Below are 16779 nucleotides of genomic sequence, written 5' to 3' on the forward strand. Positions count from 1 at the left end.
GTGAGATGGGGCTGGGGCAGGTGTGGGCATCCCTTCCCTCTTGTGGTGCCGGCTCTGGAGGGCGTTGCTCCCCGGGCTGGCCGGAGCAGGGCTGGGGTTGCCGAGGGATGGGAACAGGGAAAGGGAAAGCGCCGGGCAGGCCGTCCCGGCACCAGGGCTGGCTGTCCTGGCCAGGCCTCCAGCGGGACTTGTTTGCCGGGAGCGCCCTCTGTTGTGGTGTGAGCGGTGCCGGACAGACGGACACCGGACAGATCGTGTCGGAGGGCACCTCCACGGGCCCTGCCGCTGGCCCCGCAGCCTGGCATCTCCCCAGCAGGTGGGTGTGCACCCATGGGGGACTGTGCTGAACTCCATACCTCTGGCTCGGGGTCTGGCCCTGCAGCAAGGCCAGAGCTGCCTCTGGAAAGGAGTTAGAGACGAGAGGAAGGCGTGATGCCCTCTCATGTCACGTCCTAAAGGATTTAAGGTAATGTGTTGTCTGGCAGGGGTGTGAGGCTATTCTGGCACCAAAAACTGCAGGGGTGTAGGTGAGCAGGTCTCTGCCCCCGGCCCAGGTGCCCTCATGTTCGGCCCTGCAGGTCCATCAGTACCCACGTGCTGCCCCTCCCCGGGAAGTGCTCGCAGTCCCCAGCACACACTGAGGATCCTGGGGCTGAGGACTCCGTGGGCATTGCCGTAGGGCATAGCTGAGCCAGATGTGCATTTCCAAGTGGCTCAGCACCTGTACCCTGAGCTGCAAATGCAAGGCCAGAGCAGACACCTCCCCGCCTGCCTGCACTCCTGCACTGCAGGGCTCACTCAGCTCCTTCCTTCACCAAACCCACGCACGTCATGTCTGGAAACGGGTACTGAGGGGAACACAGAAGTGATCCTTGTTGCTGTGTGAGAGACTTTATTGGGTCAGGTGTCCTCTCTCACAGGGCTGTCCCCCAGCCAGGACCTTTGCACTGCTCACAGCAGAGGGTCCCCCTGGCCCAGGCCTACATGAGGAACCTTGAGAGATCCTCCTTGATTTCAGCCTCGTCCCACGGCCCGTGGATGTTGTCCTTGAGCAGCTGGAGGCGGATGAGGCAGTAGGGGCAGAGGCAGGAGATGGCGAGCAGCAGGGAGGCGAAGAGCACGGCGCCCACGCTGGAGACCGTGGCCAGCCCCGCCAGCGCTACCAGCGCAAAGAGCACCGTCACCCCCACGTAGCACCGGGGCGTCCGGGCCTTCAGCTTCTTCTGCAGCATGGGCCACAGGGCGAAGATCTGCATGGCGAAGGTGACCATGACGAAGGCGTGCAGGGAGCGAGGCAGGCGCGAGGCCAGGCACACCGAGGCGAAGATGGCCATGTTGAGGGACAGTGTGCTGGACACAATGGCAGCGTTGGCGCCGTAGTCAAAGAAGATGAGGTGACCCAGAAGCATGAGGGCCGACATGGCATAGATGGTGTCCGTGCTGATGGACTCGGTCAGCGTCTTCAGCACCGGCGAGAAGCCATAGGTGAAGGCGGCGAACACCAGCGTACTCTTGAGGTCAGCCCAGCGCGTCCGCCCGCTCGCCCAGCGCCCGGCCCCGCCGTCCACGGCGTCAAACAGGACGTAGCCGAGCAGGGAGGACACCAGGGCCGCCCCGAAAAGCCCCTGCGGGCTCAGCATCCCGGCGTCCATGTACCACCAGGTGAGCACGAAGACGCAGACGCTGCACAGCTGCTGCACCACCGCTCCCGACTGGAAGACGACGGCCTGGTACCGGTACTGCCGGGCGTGCACGTTCTTCCGCAGCTCCTCCAGGAACCGGTGGTCCACGTAGTTATCGGGGAAAGGCTGTCGCTCGTACAGCACCTTCTGCCACCGCCGCCCGGGGACCGGCTCCATCGCCCCGGGGCGGGCGAGGGGGCTCCGCGGCCCCGGCCCGGCCGCACCTCCGCCGGTGCCGGAGGTGGCGCAAGGGACGCCGGGGCGCTCGCGGCCGCCACCTCCTGGCCGGAGCCGCGGGACACGCGCCGGGAGCCCCGGGCGGGGGCCGGGTCCTGGGGCCGGGTCCCAGTGCCGGGCACCGCCACGCCTGAGAGGGGACACCCCCGCCCCGGGCTGCGCTCCCCGCTCCGTGTGAGCTTCAGCAGCTTCTGGGGGTGGGTTCGGGAGACACCCCGGCTCCATGCTGGGATCTGCTTATCCCGAGAGCCACAAGTCCTTGACCTGCACACAGGCTGCTGCCAGTGCGTGCTAGGGGCTGACTCGCTTCTGCCTGGCCCCACAAACCGGCCGGCCCGGCGGGAAGGAGGGATGCTTCTGCCATGGTTCCGGCACCGTGGCGAAGGGCTGTCCCCCCGCAGCCCAAACGCAGCCGCCGAGAAGGGCACGGCCGGTCGATGGGATTTAGCCAGGTCCTCTTTGTGCTTGGTTGGATAGCCCGATGCGTGCCCAGCCTTGCTGCTGGGAGCATGACCCCGTCCCATGCTGCAAGCCCCCCACTCCCTGTCCCGGTCCAGCGAGGCACTTGCTTTTCTGGCCAAACCAGGCTCCAGCAACCAGGCCAGGAATGTGGGTGTGATGCTATGGGTACAGGGTGCACTTCCCCTGCAGCTCCTGCCTGCTCACAGCTCAGTCCTGCCCTGCTCGAGAGTGGAGCAGGAGGCAAGCAGGGCTGGAGAGGTGCAGCTCTGCAGGGACATGCACCTCCTGTGGTGTCCATCTCCACAGCAAAGGGCTCAGCGTGTGCAGCAAGGGGACAGGGGCATATTAAAGGACATGAGGTTTCACAGAGGCCAGAGTTATTTTCCCTAAGTCTGCTTGTGCTTAGGTGAGAGCCTTCCCAGCCCTGGAGAGGTGCTTGCTGTTGAGGAGCTGCTTACTTTGGCCTCACCCGAGAGGCCTTGGCCCAGGGCAAAGCAGCCCCAAACAGTGCCCTGTTTGTGCTGCGGGAAGGGGCATTCATGGCCCTCCTGTCACAGCGGCAGCAGGCAAAAGAACTGTTGGTTGTTTTCACCCCAGTGCCTGCCACTGGAGACTCTCCGAACAGATCCCACCTCATTCAGATACGTGCAGAGCAGCAGGTAACGCCCACACTGCTGGTGTGCCTTTGTCGGGGGCCCTCAGGCTGAGCCACACCACAGTGACATCTAAAAAGTGCCACGTCCCAGCCCCATATCACTGCACTTGCTCAGCAGGGCAGGAGCAGCTGCTCACCCTGAGCAGGTACCCCATGCCAAGGGGCGATGCCAGCAGGCTCCAAGCCAGGATGGAGCTGGACTCAGTTTTAGCCGCCCTCCCTAAAAGCCCCCAGCCCCATACTTTGCACAGAGCCATGCATGTGCTTCCATGTGCACAAGCCAGTGCCCACAGGGACAGGGAGTGCTGCCAGCTCCTGTGATTGCTGGCATTGCCTTGGTGGCCAGGGCCTGGGAACTTGAGATTTTGAATGAAATGTCATTCTCCCAAAGTCATGGAGTAAAGCTGGGGCATGCAAGAGGAAAGCTGGGAGGGCAGTATGCCGCTCCTGCTGCTCTGAGAAGTGCCATGACCACCACAGAAGAGGACTGCCACCTGCCATGGGCATGGGCAGGGCAGTGCTGTGCTCTCGCTGTGAGTGGTGACAGCAGGTTTGGTTTGACCTGGCCCTGGGCTCTTGTGCACATCTGTAATGCTTTGGGGACCAAGAAGAGCAGGCTGGGCTGGGGCATGAGGCTGCTTCCACGTGATCAGGTCCACATAGAAACCCCTGTGGAGTGGAGAGAATAGAGGTGAGGGGTACTTCTTGTGCCCCTTGAAATCTCCTCTGCTGTGAGCCAGCAAAGTGCCCTTTGGAGGCAGGGAGAAGGGGGAGACTGGGGTTGGTCAGTGACCCACAGCACTCCTGAGCCATGCTGGGTGATGCAAGCTGTGGTGGCAGCAAAGCAAAACCCCTCTAGGAGATGCCAGCACAGCAGCTGGAGCCCCCCACGGGGTGCCCACCTGGACAAGGGGATCACTCTGGCACTAGCTCTGCACCCTTGGCAGTGCCAGCCCAGTGCCAAGACCCACAGGGCCTGGCACCCACCTGGTGCTTGGGAGACCGCAGCAGGGTGTGGGGAGAAGCAGCTGCCACTGCTGTGCTGGCACTGTGTCCCTGGGAGGGGACAGCAGGTGCTCTGCCACGTATGATCGCACCGCCCACGGTGCAAAGGGCAGCTCAGCCCTGCCCAGGTGGCCCAGACTTTGCCGCCGGGCAGTGACTCTCCTGCTTGCACAACTGTCCCCGTGGGACCCACCACGGGACCCGCCACGTCACTGTCACGGCTGGCCCTGCTGCTCACAGGAGTGCTGTGGAGTCATCCCTCACCCTCCTGGGAGCGCTCCTGGCAGGGGTAAGCAAGAGCTAAGGTCAAGATTGCAAAAGTACTTTGTGAGCATCTAAATTCCCACTCTGGGTTCTGTACCACAAGACCTCCCTCACCTCACAATTTGGTGTCCCCAAGTGCCACTGGCCTCTGGAGAGGCTGTAGGATGGTGAGTGCTTTGAGCCCCTCTGCTGAAATGCAGGAATGAGGAGCTGGATGCCATAGCACTACAAACTCTGGGTATGCTGAGGCTTGGCTCTGCCCTGCCCTTTGCAAAGGGACCCCACTGCAGATTTGTTTAGTGCCTTCCAGTTCTGAATGTTTGAATACAAACATTTGTTTGGAAGGAAAGCTAGAAAAGGTGATAGGCTGGGACTGGAATAGCTGGGATTGATCTAAACCTCCACTGGAGATATTTGAATATCAAAGTATCACAGGCACTGCACCCCCGCCACTGGCTCGGGGCTGCCTCCAGGTGTGTGATTCCCCTCGGGATGGGACCATCACTTGTGCTCCAGAGATAAGCTTCAAAATAACTAAACAGCACACTCTGCTAAGGGTCTGAGCTGGCCTGAGGCTGCATGGATGAAGGATGGATCCTGCACCTCAGCCAGGGCTCTTCCCCTGCATCCCTCTGTGTCACCCCATAGTAATGACACAGCACAGCTATGGACTCTTGGGCCTCGTTTCTCTGCCAAGCCATCCCCCAGCCTTCCCCTTTGACCCTGGAGCCAAACTCTCCCTCCGCAGGAATGTTTTTTGGGGGGGGGGAGGTTGGCGCAACTCCAGCTGCTGTGTTTTTCCATGTCCAGAGACCGTCTCCTACCTTAAAAGGCCCCATGACACGGGCTGTGTCTGCTCTCCTGCAACCACCTATTTAAGGATTGTTTGGATTCAGTCCCCAGCATGGACTGGGATGACACCAGCCCTGTGCCTTGCAGCTGGGCCGAGCCCTGTGGGGGAATCCTGGGGCAGACAGAGGGCTGGTTGCCCTGGGAGCCCTGCAGTACCTGGACATGGAGGAGTCCGGTGCTGCTCCAGCTCTCCAGGCATCTCCCTTCCCTGTGTGCAGGTCAGATTTCCTGAGCTGGGCTGAGGAGGTACCAAGGCTGCTGGAGAAACCCTGCTCAGAGCTGGGCAGAGCAGTCCAGGAAATTGGGATTGGGTCTGAGAAGCCCACACCAGACTGGCGTCTGCCAGGGCGAGGTTTGGGATATGCTGAGCCTGTTGCAGGGGGAGAAAGATGGGAAGGCTGCTGTGGAACTGGCTGAGGATGTCAGTCAGGGGAGGTGTGATGTGGAAAGGCACATGCTTGCAGGGATGTGACCTCTGGAACACACGGCACATGGGCGGCTGTAAAACTGAGCTCCCTCGCTCCTGGCATTCCCTGATGGTCAGCATGGATCGCTGCAGCCCTTTGGCAAAACACCCTCCCCACCACCCAACTGGGCTCTGGAAAGAGGGTCAAGCCAGCCCAGCCCAGGGCCTGGCCAGCTCCAGGGCAGTGGGTCAGCAGGACCTGTTTTCTAGGGGAACTTCATGAGGGTCAAGCTGTCACCTAGTAAAGATGTTTTTGGTTTTTAATCTGCTTTAAAAAAAGAAAATCCCTAGGAAACTACAGCCAAAAATGACATCAGCAATGCACTCTGCCAGTTGCAAGGTGCTCCAGGATGGGGTGAGTACAAACTTCAGCTGCTCAGGTAAGCTCAGCTCAACCTTCAGCCATATGTGGCACATCCCTGACACAGAGATGCAGGGAGGAAACCAGACCTTGGGGATAAAATAATAAAACCTGCCCATGGGACCTGAGCATGGGTTGTCATGGAAGCTGGAAGGTGAAAACTGAGATTTGGGAACAAGGAGGGTCTTATAGTCCACATGGGTATCTCCCAAGACCCGGCAGAGCAGGGCTGGGGCTCCAAAACAAAGCTTTGCCACGTGATTTCTCACTCTGTTCCTCTTTGTTTAGCCCTAAATTTGAAGCATAGCAATGGGATGTGAAGTGCTGACCCAAACTCTTCCACGGTTGGTGAAAAGGCATCAAGAGCTGCAGGTGGCAAAACACTGAAAAACCCAACTGCCCAGAGGGTAAAAGCAACGTCCCCCCAGGGTGGTGGTGGCTGGACCCACACGCCAGCTTCCCAGTGCCAGCTCTTCCCCCATCCTGAGCCTCCTACAGCAGCCACTTCCCTCCCCTTGCACCTCTGGGACACAGTGAGAAGCGTGAAGGGACCCAGAGTTTCCTAAAAAGGTTTCTACAGTCTGCCCAGGGGATAGTTTTGGTCTACAGATGGGGAGGGCAATACTGGATGAAACCACGTATGCAAACACTGTTGGCTTTTACAAGAATGTAGTTGGGGAAAAATTTGGAGGTTGCCACTCAGTGTTTTACCCTGGTACGCTGCGAGAGGATCCTCCTCCTGTGTGCTCACCTTCCTTTTTGCCTAGTAAAGAAGAAGCCGTTGTTCAAATACAGCATCGCTTCAGCCTGGAAACACGGCGATATCCCAGGAGATATCCACGCCAGGAGCCCTCCCTGCCCTCTTCCCATGAGCATCCACCTGGAGCCTCCAAGCAGGAGCCCACATGCTCCGTAAGAGCAGTGCGATGTCGGGGCTGAGGAGTGTTTTACACATGCAGTGCTTGTGTGACAGTGCTCCCTGCAACACGAGCTCGTCTTGCCCCAAAGCGCAGGGAAGGGGGTGCCTGGCTGGGCGCTGCGGGACGTGCCTATTCCCCTGTGAGCATGTGAGTCCCTGAGGAGTGACATTCCTGCTACCAGCCACCCCCTACCCCTCTCCCTATTTTTAAATATCTGGCAAGGAGGGGATGCAGCCAGGTGGGAATTTAGTTTATTTTAGTAGTCGGCAAGAACGGGAAGGGGAAGGGAAGCAGCTGAGCCTGTGGCATTCCCTGTGTGTGCCTGGTCAGCCCTTTGGGTCCCTCATCCCCACCACTTTTATCTAGCCGAGGTGCTGATGCTCCTGTGTGGGCTGTGCCAGCCTCCCGTGTTCTTGGCACTGCTGCCCAGGGCTCTGACCGCCCTCCAGCCCCAGGGATGTGTGGGGGTGGGTCTCAGGTTTGGGTTTGTGTTGAGAAAGCCACGGATGCACTGACCTGCTGGACCAGGCGCCTGTGACATCCCCCACTGTGGCCTTGATTTACACATGGCCTTAGAGGAAACCAGCCCCGGGCTGCACCAGGTGCTTTCCCAGCCCCTCCTCTCAACCCAGGGTGAGAGGGTGAAAAGGGGAAGCTTTAACCCACACTGTTCTCCTAGAAATAAAGGCTAAAAAAAACTTTACACCTTCATAATGAATTTTGCTGTTTCTTGGTTTCTGCAGTAAAATTTGGTTTTTCTTTTCCCAGGGGAGCTCAGACAGCAGCTGTTGGGAAGCACCCACCGTGGTTCACCCCCCTGCAAGCCCCTGGTTACACACCACATTTCCATCATGTGATCAAGGATTAATTTTGATTCTCTGTGTCTCAGCTGTCAGCAGCCTTTGGACTTTCCCCATTCCATCAGCCCCATCAGATGGCAAGAGAAGCTCTCAAGTGGCTGACCATGTTTGTCTTCTCCAGCACACAGTGGGCTCTGCACTGGTGTCACAGCACTGAGCCAAGTGCTGCTGAAGGTTGTGCCTGGAACACCTGCCAGCCAGGCTAGGATAAGGTGGGTCCCTTCTCCAGGAAGCCATTTTCCATCCATTCCCAATCACTGGCTGTAGGAAAGTGTGCTTGCCATCATGCAGAGGCTCTGTGGTTCTGAAACAGGGCCAGGAGATGCTGCAGCTTCCTGCTGTACCCTGCCTGGGCATCTCCGCTGGAGCAATCATTTTATCTCCTATTTCTAGGCAAAGTTAAAATTTAAATGAAGCCACGTGAAATGAGAAATCGAAATACAAATGTTTTAAAAAGTGACATTCCCACTTCAATTCATTTTCTTCATCTTACATGAAGTTTTGACTTCCAGGTTTTGAGCCACTGAAGAGGGGGCTCAGAGCCAGGTAGAGGAGACCTGGACCCAGCTGTGCCCCCCAAGAGCTGCCCAAGGGGCTGTCACAGGTGGTCCTGGAGCTTTTGGGAGCCGTGGCACTGTGCCACCTGTGCCAGATTTCAGAGGCTCTTTCAGGCAGGGTCAGGGCTGCTGGCTGGAGATCTGAGCAGTGGCTCTCCTGTACCAGGCCACGCAGCCCCAGCCGGGTGTCACTGTGTCCCTGCCTGCCAAGAGCTGCCCGGCGCCAGCCCATGTTAATTAACCCTAACGAGGTTAATTAACCCTAACGAGGCTCCCTGCACAGAGCGCTCCGGTGACCCCGCCTGCAGGAATCTGCCGTTGGATCAGCCGGTCACTGTGACCGAGGTCATCTCGGCATCTCTCGGGATTTAAAGGAGTGTGGAAGTAGGAATCAGCATCCATGCAGGGGGATGCCCACATTTGGGACCGCAGAGGCACAGCTCATGTGTCACAGACAGTTTGCTGAGTGATGAAAGAGCAATTACCAGCTCAGCTGGAGGCAGAGCTGCTCCTGTTTGAATTTCCAAGGTAAATTTTTCCAACCTTTATTTTTTGCACACCTTTCCTTTTGGTGTCAATTGCAGAAGAAGTAAAAGAAACTGAGGATTTTTTAACAAGTTTTATGCTGGTTTGCTGGATTCTCTCCTGCAAATGGTTAACGGTTCATCTGAAGTCAGAGGAAGGTCTCTGAACCAATTTTGCAATTTACAGCTTTTCCTTTACCAAGTAAGAAACAGGCAGGAAATTAAACAGGAAATTGTGTCTGGAAGGAACAAAAGTTGCGTTGTCAGAATCTGCTTATGAAAGATTTACTTTATTTTAACCAGTAAGGAGCCAAGATCAATAGTCAGAAAAGGAAGGAGTTTGTGTGAATTAAATCACACGTAAAAAAAAAAAAAAAAGGCAACACTTGGGAAAACAAGAAGCCTTTGTAAAGAGCAGATAGGGATGAATGGGAGAGAAGGGTTTGCCACTGCAGCAAACAAATGCTGGAAAGTGCTGAAAGGCAAAGGCCCAGGGTGCACCCCAGCATCAGGTGTCTCTCCAGCAGTCAGTCCCAAAATGCCCAAATCTCTGGGAGATAACTCCACAGCCAGGCCTGTTGGAGTGTTAAGAGTGCAATGGATGAGTCCCATTGCTGTGCAGGTAAAACAGCAGCACCTCCTCTTTCCTCCTGCTCAGAAGGTGTCCTGTGGGTGGCCACCTCCAGCTTTCCCTACCCGGGGTGCCAAGCACCACAACCCAGGTTTTATTCCTGGCCAGCAGAGTGATGTTCCCTGCCCTGGGGACACAGGGTGAGTGGTGGCTCAAATTCAGCCCCAGAACTTCATGGAAACTGCCCCAGATCACCTCGGCCTGGGGTTTTCCATGAGGAATTTGGCCAAGAGCAAGCAAAAAAAAACCCTGCTACAGATGTGCAGCACTTTTTGAGAATCCCATGCAAATATCTGCTCCCTGGTAACCCCACGGTCCATTGGGTTTTGGGTTAGTCAGGGGCTCCATTTGGGAGATTGGGTAATCTGTAATTTTTTTACTCATATTGCTCATCTTATCAATGGCTGAGAAACAAGCTTAGCAAGCACTGGTCTGTGGGTATGGCAAAGGTGGGGACATCTAGACCCCGCCTGGCTGATCCAGGCTCTTCTGGGGGATGCTCATACCTGACGGGACTGACTCAAAGGGGCTTTTTCTCCAGGATCCCAGCACTGTGAAGCTTCCCCTGAAATGATGTGTCCTCCGTGGCAGCTCTTTGGCTGTGTTTGGTCTAAGCTGTGGTTACTCCCCAGTTGTTAATGGGATCACAGTGCATGTGGGATCTGTGCCAGGAGGGAGCAGCCTCATGGGCTGAGCCAGTGTGACTTCACAGCCTTCTCCAGTCCTCGAGGATGCTGCAGGAATTCCTGTCCCCGGAGCACAAGAGAGGCTGACAGCAGAGACAGGCTCAGCCTGGGGCAGAGCTGAGGCCAAGAGCTCTGGCTGGCAGTGCTCAGCAATGGGTTAATGAATGTTTACCAGCTCTTCCAGCAGCCAGATAAGCAGTTGTTTGAATTTCCAGTGCTTCACGGATGGATGCTCTGGTCCTGGCCACCCCCAACACGTGCTTTGTGGCCAAGGCTGTGTTGTTGGGATGGGGAAATGCCCCGAGGCACCCCCCAGCCCCGGCGGGGAAGAGGCACTCCCGGACCTGGTTCAAACAGCAGCGGGTGGGACCAACGCCACTGCACCCACACCTAGGGAGTCTCCCGGCGCTGGGGCAGCTCCTGTGGCCAGCACAGAGGCGTGTCCCTGGTCACACGGACCCGCTGCGAGAGCCCCCAGCGGGCACTGGCTCCGGGGACGCGAGGCACAGCCGCTGCCAGAGCCGCCCTCCCGGACACTTCCATCTCCCCATAATCCGTACTGTGGTTTACTCACACACTAGCACAGCCTGTAGCGCGTTTTCCTCTGCTACAGGGTCCTGTTCAATTCCACGGGTTTCTTCCAAAACTTACCGGTGACTCGCACAGGAATTCCCTAACGAGTCACGGCCTCTCCCAGCAGCTCCAAGCCAGGCTTCTCATTAATGCGCATAAATATCTCAAAGATGGGTGTCAAAAGGATGGTGCCAGGTCTTTTTCCGTGCTGCCCAGTGACAGGATGAGGAGCAAAGGCCATAAACTAGACCATCTCAACAAGAGGAAGAACTTCTTTCCTCTGAGGGTGGCAGAGCACTGGAACAGTCTGGCCAGGGAGGTCATGGATTCTCCCTCTCTCTCTCCCACCTGGATGCGTTCCTGTGTCACTTGCTCCAGGTGACCCTGCCTGGGCAGGGGGGTTGGACTGGATGATCTCCAGAGCTCCCTTCCAACCCCAACAATTTGGGATTAAGTGTGGGCCAGCAGGTGTTGCTTTGCACCCTGGGTCCTTGCTTGCCTTCTGTGCTGTTATTCCTCCATTTTCCAAACAAACACAGCAGGGATCCACCCGGGATCCTTCTGCAATAGCCCCCTCCTCAGGCACTACAGGACAGGCTGTTTCTGCCACAGGATGACCCCTGGTTTGCTGGGAGGGTGTTTTAAACTCCAGTCTGTCAGAGATGGGGCACAAAGCTGGAGAGTCTCCCTTATCCTTTCTCCATGCATTGGCTGCTGTCTGTGGCATGTGGAGCTCTCAGAAGGGCAGAGGATGCCAGGTGTTAACAAAGGCACAAAGTTACAGGGTGAAAAATCAGGAAAAGAACAGACACAAAGACTTTCCAGAGGTTTCCATTGCTGGCTGGGAACATTCACCTGCAGTGGGCTGACTCCACTCATGCCACCCCGCAGCTCTGTAAGGGCCGGGTCATGGGGCTGGAGCTGCTCTGGGGAAAACAGCAGCTGTGACCTGCTGCTGCCGAGACTGCCGTGATTCACACCCTCCCTGCAGCATGAGCTGTCCTTCCTCCTTCAGAGTCCTGACATGTGCACGTTTCCAGCGTGGCGTCCTCGTGACTCATCCACCTGCGCCTTCCAGGGCTCCCTGTGCCGGGCCTTGCTGCCCTGGCTCCCCTCGCGCTTCCCGTCATTGGGAACCCCGATCCCCGAGTATGTTTTTGGCAGGAGCGAGACGCAACGAAGGTTTTCCTGGCTCAGTGTAAAGACCAACGCTGCAGATGGGCAGATTTGGGCTGGTTAGCCACAAAATGCCTCGTGTTTTGGTGACAGCTGGTGCTTTTCTACCAGTCCAGTGTCAGGGGAGGCTCCCCTCTTCTGTCCCACACTGCCCACAGACGCTACCTGGCTTGTATTCCCTGAGCGTCTCCCAGCAGCACTCCCTGCTAGCGCCTGGCTGTGCTCGGCCTCCGCTCCCACAATGGATATAAACGTGCGCTGACACATTTCGGGTGTGCCCACGAGCAGGGAGTGAAGCCGAGCCCCGCTGCCCCTCACAGACCCCTCGAGGCGCCCGTAAAATGGCGGCCTGAGACGGGCGCTGCGTCCCGTCCGGCCCAGAACTACAACTCCCGGCCTCCCCCGCGCGGCTTTACCGCTGCGGGCTTCAGCTCTCGGCAGCCTCTAGAGAAGCCTGATTAAAATAAAAAAATAATTAAGAGCTGTCATGTGGGAGTGCCGGTGCTTGAAATGTCCCTGGAAACCTAGGCAGCGACGCTCCTCGGGTGCCTCGCCGCCGGTGGTGGTTTGGCCGCCAGCCGTCGTTTATCACTACGGCGATTTCCCTTTAACGGCTTATTTGCCCGAGACACCCCACAGAGCTGGGTCCTTGGAGGGGCGGGGAAAGACGAGCCCGCTGCCCAGTCGGCGGGGCCGGGGGGCGGGGCCACCCGAGGGGCGCTAAGGCCATTGGCTGGCGGCGCGGAGCGTGTGACGCGCATCCTTCCAGCTCAGCGCGTGACACGGTAAAAGGGGCGGGGCGGGGGCCCGGCCCGGCGGGTAGTAACGGCCGCGCGCGCGCGGGGAGGGGCTGTGCGCAGCAACGGCTGTTCCCCCTCAGCGCTTCCCGCCGCGCGTCCCGGCGCCGCCGCTCCCGCTGCCCCGGAGGAGGATGCGCCGCCTCGCCCCGGCCGCGCCAGGTAGACGGGGGAGACGATGAGGGAGCCGCCCTGCCGGCCCCTGGCGCTGGGCTCCTGCCTCCTGCTCTGCGTTCTGCTCTGGTGAGTGCCGGCCTCTCAGCCCCAGCGCCGCTGGAGACCCCGGGCCGCGCCCGCTGCCGCGGCGGGGAGCTCTCCCTGGGCGGGATGCGGAGAGCCGGGGGTCGGGAGGTGGGAATGGGGCCCTGGGGAGTCACAGAATCCTTAGGGTTGGAAGGGAGTTCTGGAGATGATCCCTTCCAGCCCAGGCAGGGTCACTTGGGGCAGGTGACACAGGAGCGTGTCCAGGCGGGTTTTGAGTGCCTCCAGAGAGAGAAAACCCCACGACCTCCCTGGGAAGCCTAGGAAGGGACGGTGCTTCGTTTCGGGTGGACCGGGATGTGTGCTCGTGCTGGCCAGCATGCGGTGTTCCCGTACGGAAGGTGACAGCTTTCGGGAGGGCGATTCCCGCTGCCGGGAGCGGCAGTAGTCACCCGGCGGTGTCAGGTGAGGGTTGAACCCACACACCGGGGTTCAAAGTTACGTGTGTGTTGTTGTTGCCTCTCTGTGCTTTTACCGGAGGCATCCTTGCCTTTCCGGTTTCAGGCTGAGCTCTTGCATTATTCTCTGGAAGATCGCGGTGCCTTATTCTTGAAACCCTTCTTCTGAGTCTGTCGGGAGTAGCGTTATATTAAACCCAGTAAATCTTACTTTTTCATTTATTATGCCTTTGATAGTGTTTTTTATAGTGATTATCTCAACCGTACTTTGTTCCAGCATCTCCTGTTTGCTTTGCTTTCAAACCTCCTTAAGAGATGACATTTACCAGAATACAAATATTAGTAGAATATATTTCTGTATGTTAAGCTCCAACCTCCTTAAACCTTGGCCCTCTTTGAACTTGGTGATTCACTGTTTGAGAACTGATAGCCAGCTTGAACAGCAAACTGCAAATACTGCAAATGGAACAGCCAGAGTCTGGTGTATTACTATAATACAGTTCCTGTAGATTGTTCTACTTAAAAAAAGAAATCATCTTGAAGTTCTGGCTTGTCTCACAGTTTGATGAAGTGAGGGAGCCCAGGCATCTGTATCTACACAATCAGTTGCAAATCTGGTGCTGACGCTTGTGTGTGAACAGTCCTGAAGCAGATTTGCTTTGTGTCATCACATTTTTGGGTTTTGGAGACAAAAGTGAATCTAAAAAGTGCTTGGAAACTCGGTTGCTGAGTTTACATTTAGCAAAATTTAAAACAAAAAAAGCTCCTGGCCTTGTGGGTTTGATCAGGTGAGCTGTGAGCCTCATGAACTGTCTCCAGACAGCTTTGCTTTTGCTCCTTGAACAGCTAAGTTTCTTCTGAAAAGGCAGAAGGTTTTAGTTGTATGGCTAGGATTCCTGTTAGGAAAACAGTTTTTGTTTCTTGGTTGGAGTGTCGTGAGAGCTAATAATCTGTTCCTGCCTGCAGGTAATTTGTTAGTGGAAGAGGTTCTCAGCTTAATGATCAATAGGTGGTCAGGTTGATTTTTTTCATTGCTGTGTTCTTCGCCTGCTGTTTCAACAGAACTTGATTTTGTGAAAAAGTTCGGGCATCTAGCCCATGTTAATGAAGGGCTGTCATGTTTAACTATCTTGTTGGAATAATATATTTGTTTTGTAAATCTCTGACAACTTCTCTGTTCCTCTTTGGTGTGGTTAGGAGAAAATGGAGCTTTTTTTTGTCTTACTCTTCAAAAGGGATTGCTCTTTCAAGCAGTGTCTTAACTGATCTCAGAGTTTGGACTGGAGTATCTCAAACCTTTTACAACTTAAAAAATAAGGGTTCACATTGTGTGTTCAGCTGGCTCACTGGCTGGTTTTGATTAGGAGCCAGTGGATTATTTAAATATTGAGGGATGCAACTCCAGTTTCCTAGTCCGCTGTGCTCATATGAATTCACATGAGAGAGTTTGAAAACTTCTGTCTTCCGGATGGCTTTGGGACCTGTTTAATTTCAGTAGTCATGTCAGGGTTGTGATTAGAAAGTCTTGAAGTCTGTCAGTTCCTGCATTGTTGGTGGACTATATATGTTGATAAATTGTGAGTTCATTTAACTTTTTACTGTAAAGAAAATCAGCACTTTTGTTCACTTAAGCATTTAAGAAACTTAAAATAGCAAATGGAAAGATTTGTGTTACAAATGTCGGCTTTTTAAATTTAGTTGTTTTGAAATGTAACTTTCAAAAGACTTAGTTCTAGCAGGAGGGACATTTCTCTTTACAGGTGAAACTGGTGGTCAACAGATGATCAAATGGAACCCCAAAAGGCAGGGAAAAAAACCACTAGACAAAACAGCTGCTGAAAGAACATACTGCTGGAATAATGAAGACAGAATAATGGACAATGATTGTTCTGCTTCTGATGAAGAAGAAAAGCTGTCTCCTTCAATCAAGACACCCTCTGAGGGAAAGTCAAAAGCTAGTTACAACAGACTGGGCTGAAGTTAGACAAAAGGCACTAAAAAAAAAAGATTTTGGCTTAGCCCAGGAGCCACTTCTAGCTCTGCCAATCAGATATGGCTGAGGGAATGTTGAACCAAAATGCGTGAAGATGTTTGGACTCCCTTATCTTATTTTTTGGTGTGGGTTTTTTTTTTTTGGCGTGGGCTTTATTTTATTTCTGGATAGATGTTGCCTCTTTGTTTGAAACTAAGCTTAAAATAGGAATTTTTAAAATCTCTCATCATGCATTTTTCAAGCTCACCTAAGGAAGTTGGTTCAGTGGGAAAGTACTGGTTGGTAAAAGTCAAGTGGTGGGAGGAAATAATTGATTAGACACTTTAACCGGAAGACGTCACCCTGTATATTAAAAATGTGCCTGTGTATTAGGAGATGTAGAAAAGTGCAGAAGCTTGAGTAGGGATTTGTTAGCCTTTTCAATAAAGGGAATGTGATGCTCTTTGGGAATGCAGGGTCAGAGTTATCCGTACTTGAGGCTTTCCGAAGTTGGAACAGACACAGCTCTGACAGACCTGAGCCAACAAGATTGTTCCAAGTTTCAGAAGAGCAGGATGGCTGCATGGCTTTAGGGAAATGCTTTTGATGGAGGTATGGCTTAGGAATGTAGTGCTCTAAAAATAATAGGCATCTGTGCAGTTTGGAGCTTCAACTGTGTGTGACAAATGACTCCTGTTGTCCTGAATTCACAGAGTTCTTCCTAATGCTTCAGTTAATCCCTTTGTGTGGATGATCATAATATAAAAAATACATTTAAAACTTGGAGTGCTTTGTAGTTTGACAATATCCAGAGCTGAGTAAGTGGAGTAGATTTAGATGCTTGTAGGATACCGGTACTATCTGAAGCGAAACCAGCTGTTACAGCTGTTTGAAGAGTTACCTGTATTAATTATTCTGACATCAGCTTTTGCCTGCCATAAGCTGCACTTCCAAAGTGTTAGTTGTGAGTTTAATAAGGAAATCGTGCATACAGTAATTTGTCTTTATATCCCAGAAAGTTCATTGCCATATCCCGACCTACTTAGGTTCTATTAACTCTGATACTTGGGTTTACAGCTGTGAGTAAAAGGAAGATGGGGATAAGTGCATGTGCACTTCAGGATCCTTTAGTTGTTAGTCTGTGAGTATCCTGCATCAGGAAATGCTTTGTGTCAAAGTGATTAGTAGCAAGATGTGCTGGTTTTGATAGCAAACCTCTGGCCTAGGAACTCTGACTCTGAAATCCGCCATGAGAATGTACCCTGAAAATCGTAAAGGTCAGATTGGGTCAGTGGCACAGCCAGGAATGAAGCCTGTACAAGGCACAAGTACAGTGGAAAGGGACACTGGTTTTTATTCCCACCTATTAATGTGTAGATTCATGTGAATTTTAACGAGAGAAAGTATTTCTAGTTTGGGTTTCCATTTTCAGTCTTGTCC

General features: G+C 54.6%; 2 protein-coding genes across 4 annotated transcripts in view; one reads left to right on the plus strand and one right to left on the minus strand.

Moving 5' to 3' along the window:
- Positions 1 to 896: 896 nt before the first annotated feature.
- On the minus strand, positions 897 to 1912 carry PIGC (phosphatidylinositol glycan anchor biosynthesis class C). The gene has a single exon (XM_082286902.1). The coding sequence runs from the start codon at positions 1857 to 1859 to the stop codon at positions 981 to 983; it is 879 nt and encodes a 292-aa protein (XP_082143028.1). The 5' UTR covers positions 1860 to 1912; the 3' UTR covers positions 897 to 980.
- A 10827-nt stretch (positions 1913 to 12739) lies between these two features.
- The window catches only part of SUCO (SUN domain containing ossification factor), a 40242-nt gene continuing 36202 nt past the window's right edge, over positions 12740 to 16779 (plus strand). For all 3 annotated transcript variants that reach the window (XM_082287232.1, XM_082287233.1, XM_082287234.1), the window contains exon 1: positions 12740 to 12951. In XM_082287232.1, coding sequence (XP_082143358.1) covers positions 12887 to 12951 — 65 coding nt within the window. In that variant the 5' untranslated portion in view covers positions 12740 to 12886. The remainder of the gene's footprint in view (positions 12952 to 16779) is intronic.

The sequence above is a fragment of the Coloeus monedula genome, assembly GCF_965178545.1.
Source record: "Coloeus monedula genome assembly, chromosome: 9".
NCBI lineage: Eukaryota > Metazoa > Chordata > Aves > Passeriformes > Corvidae > Coloeus > Coloeus monedula.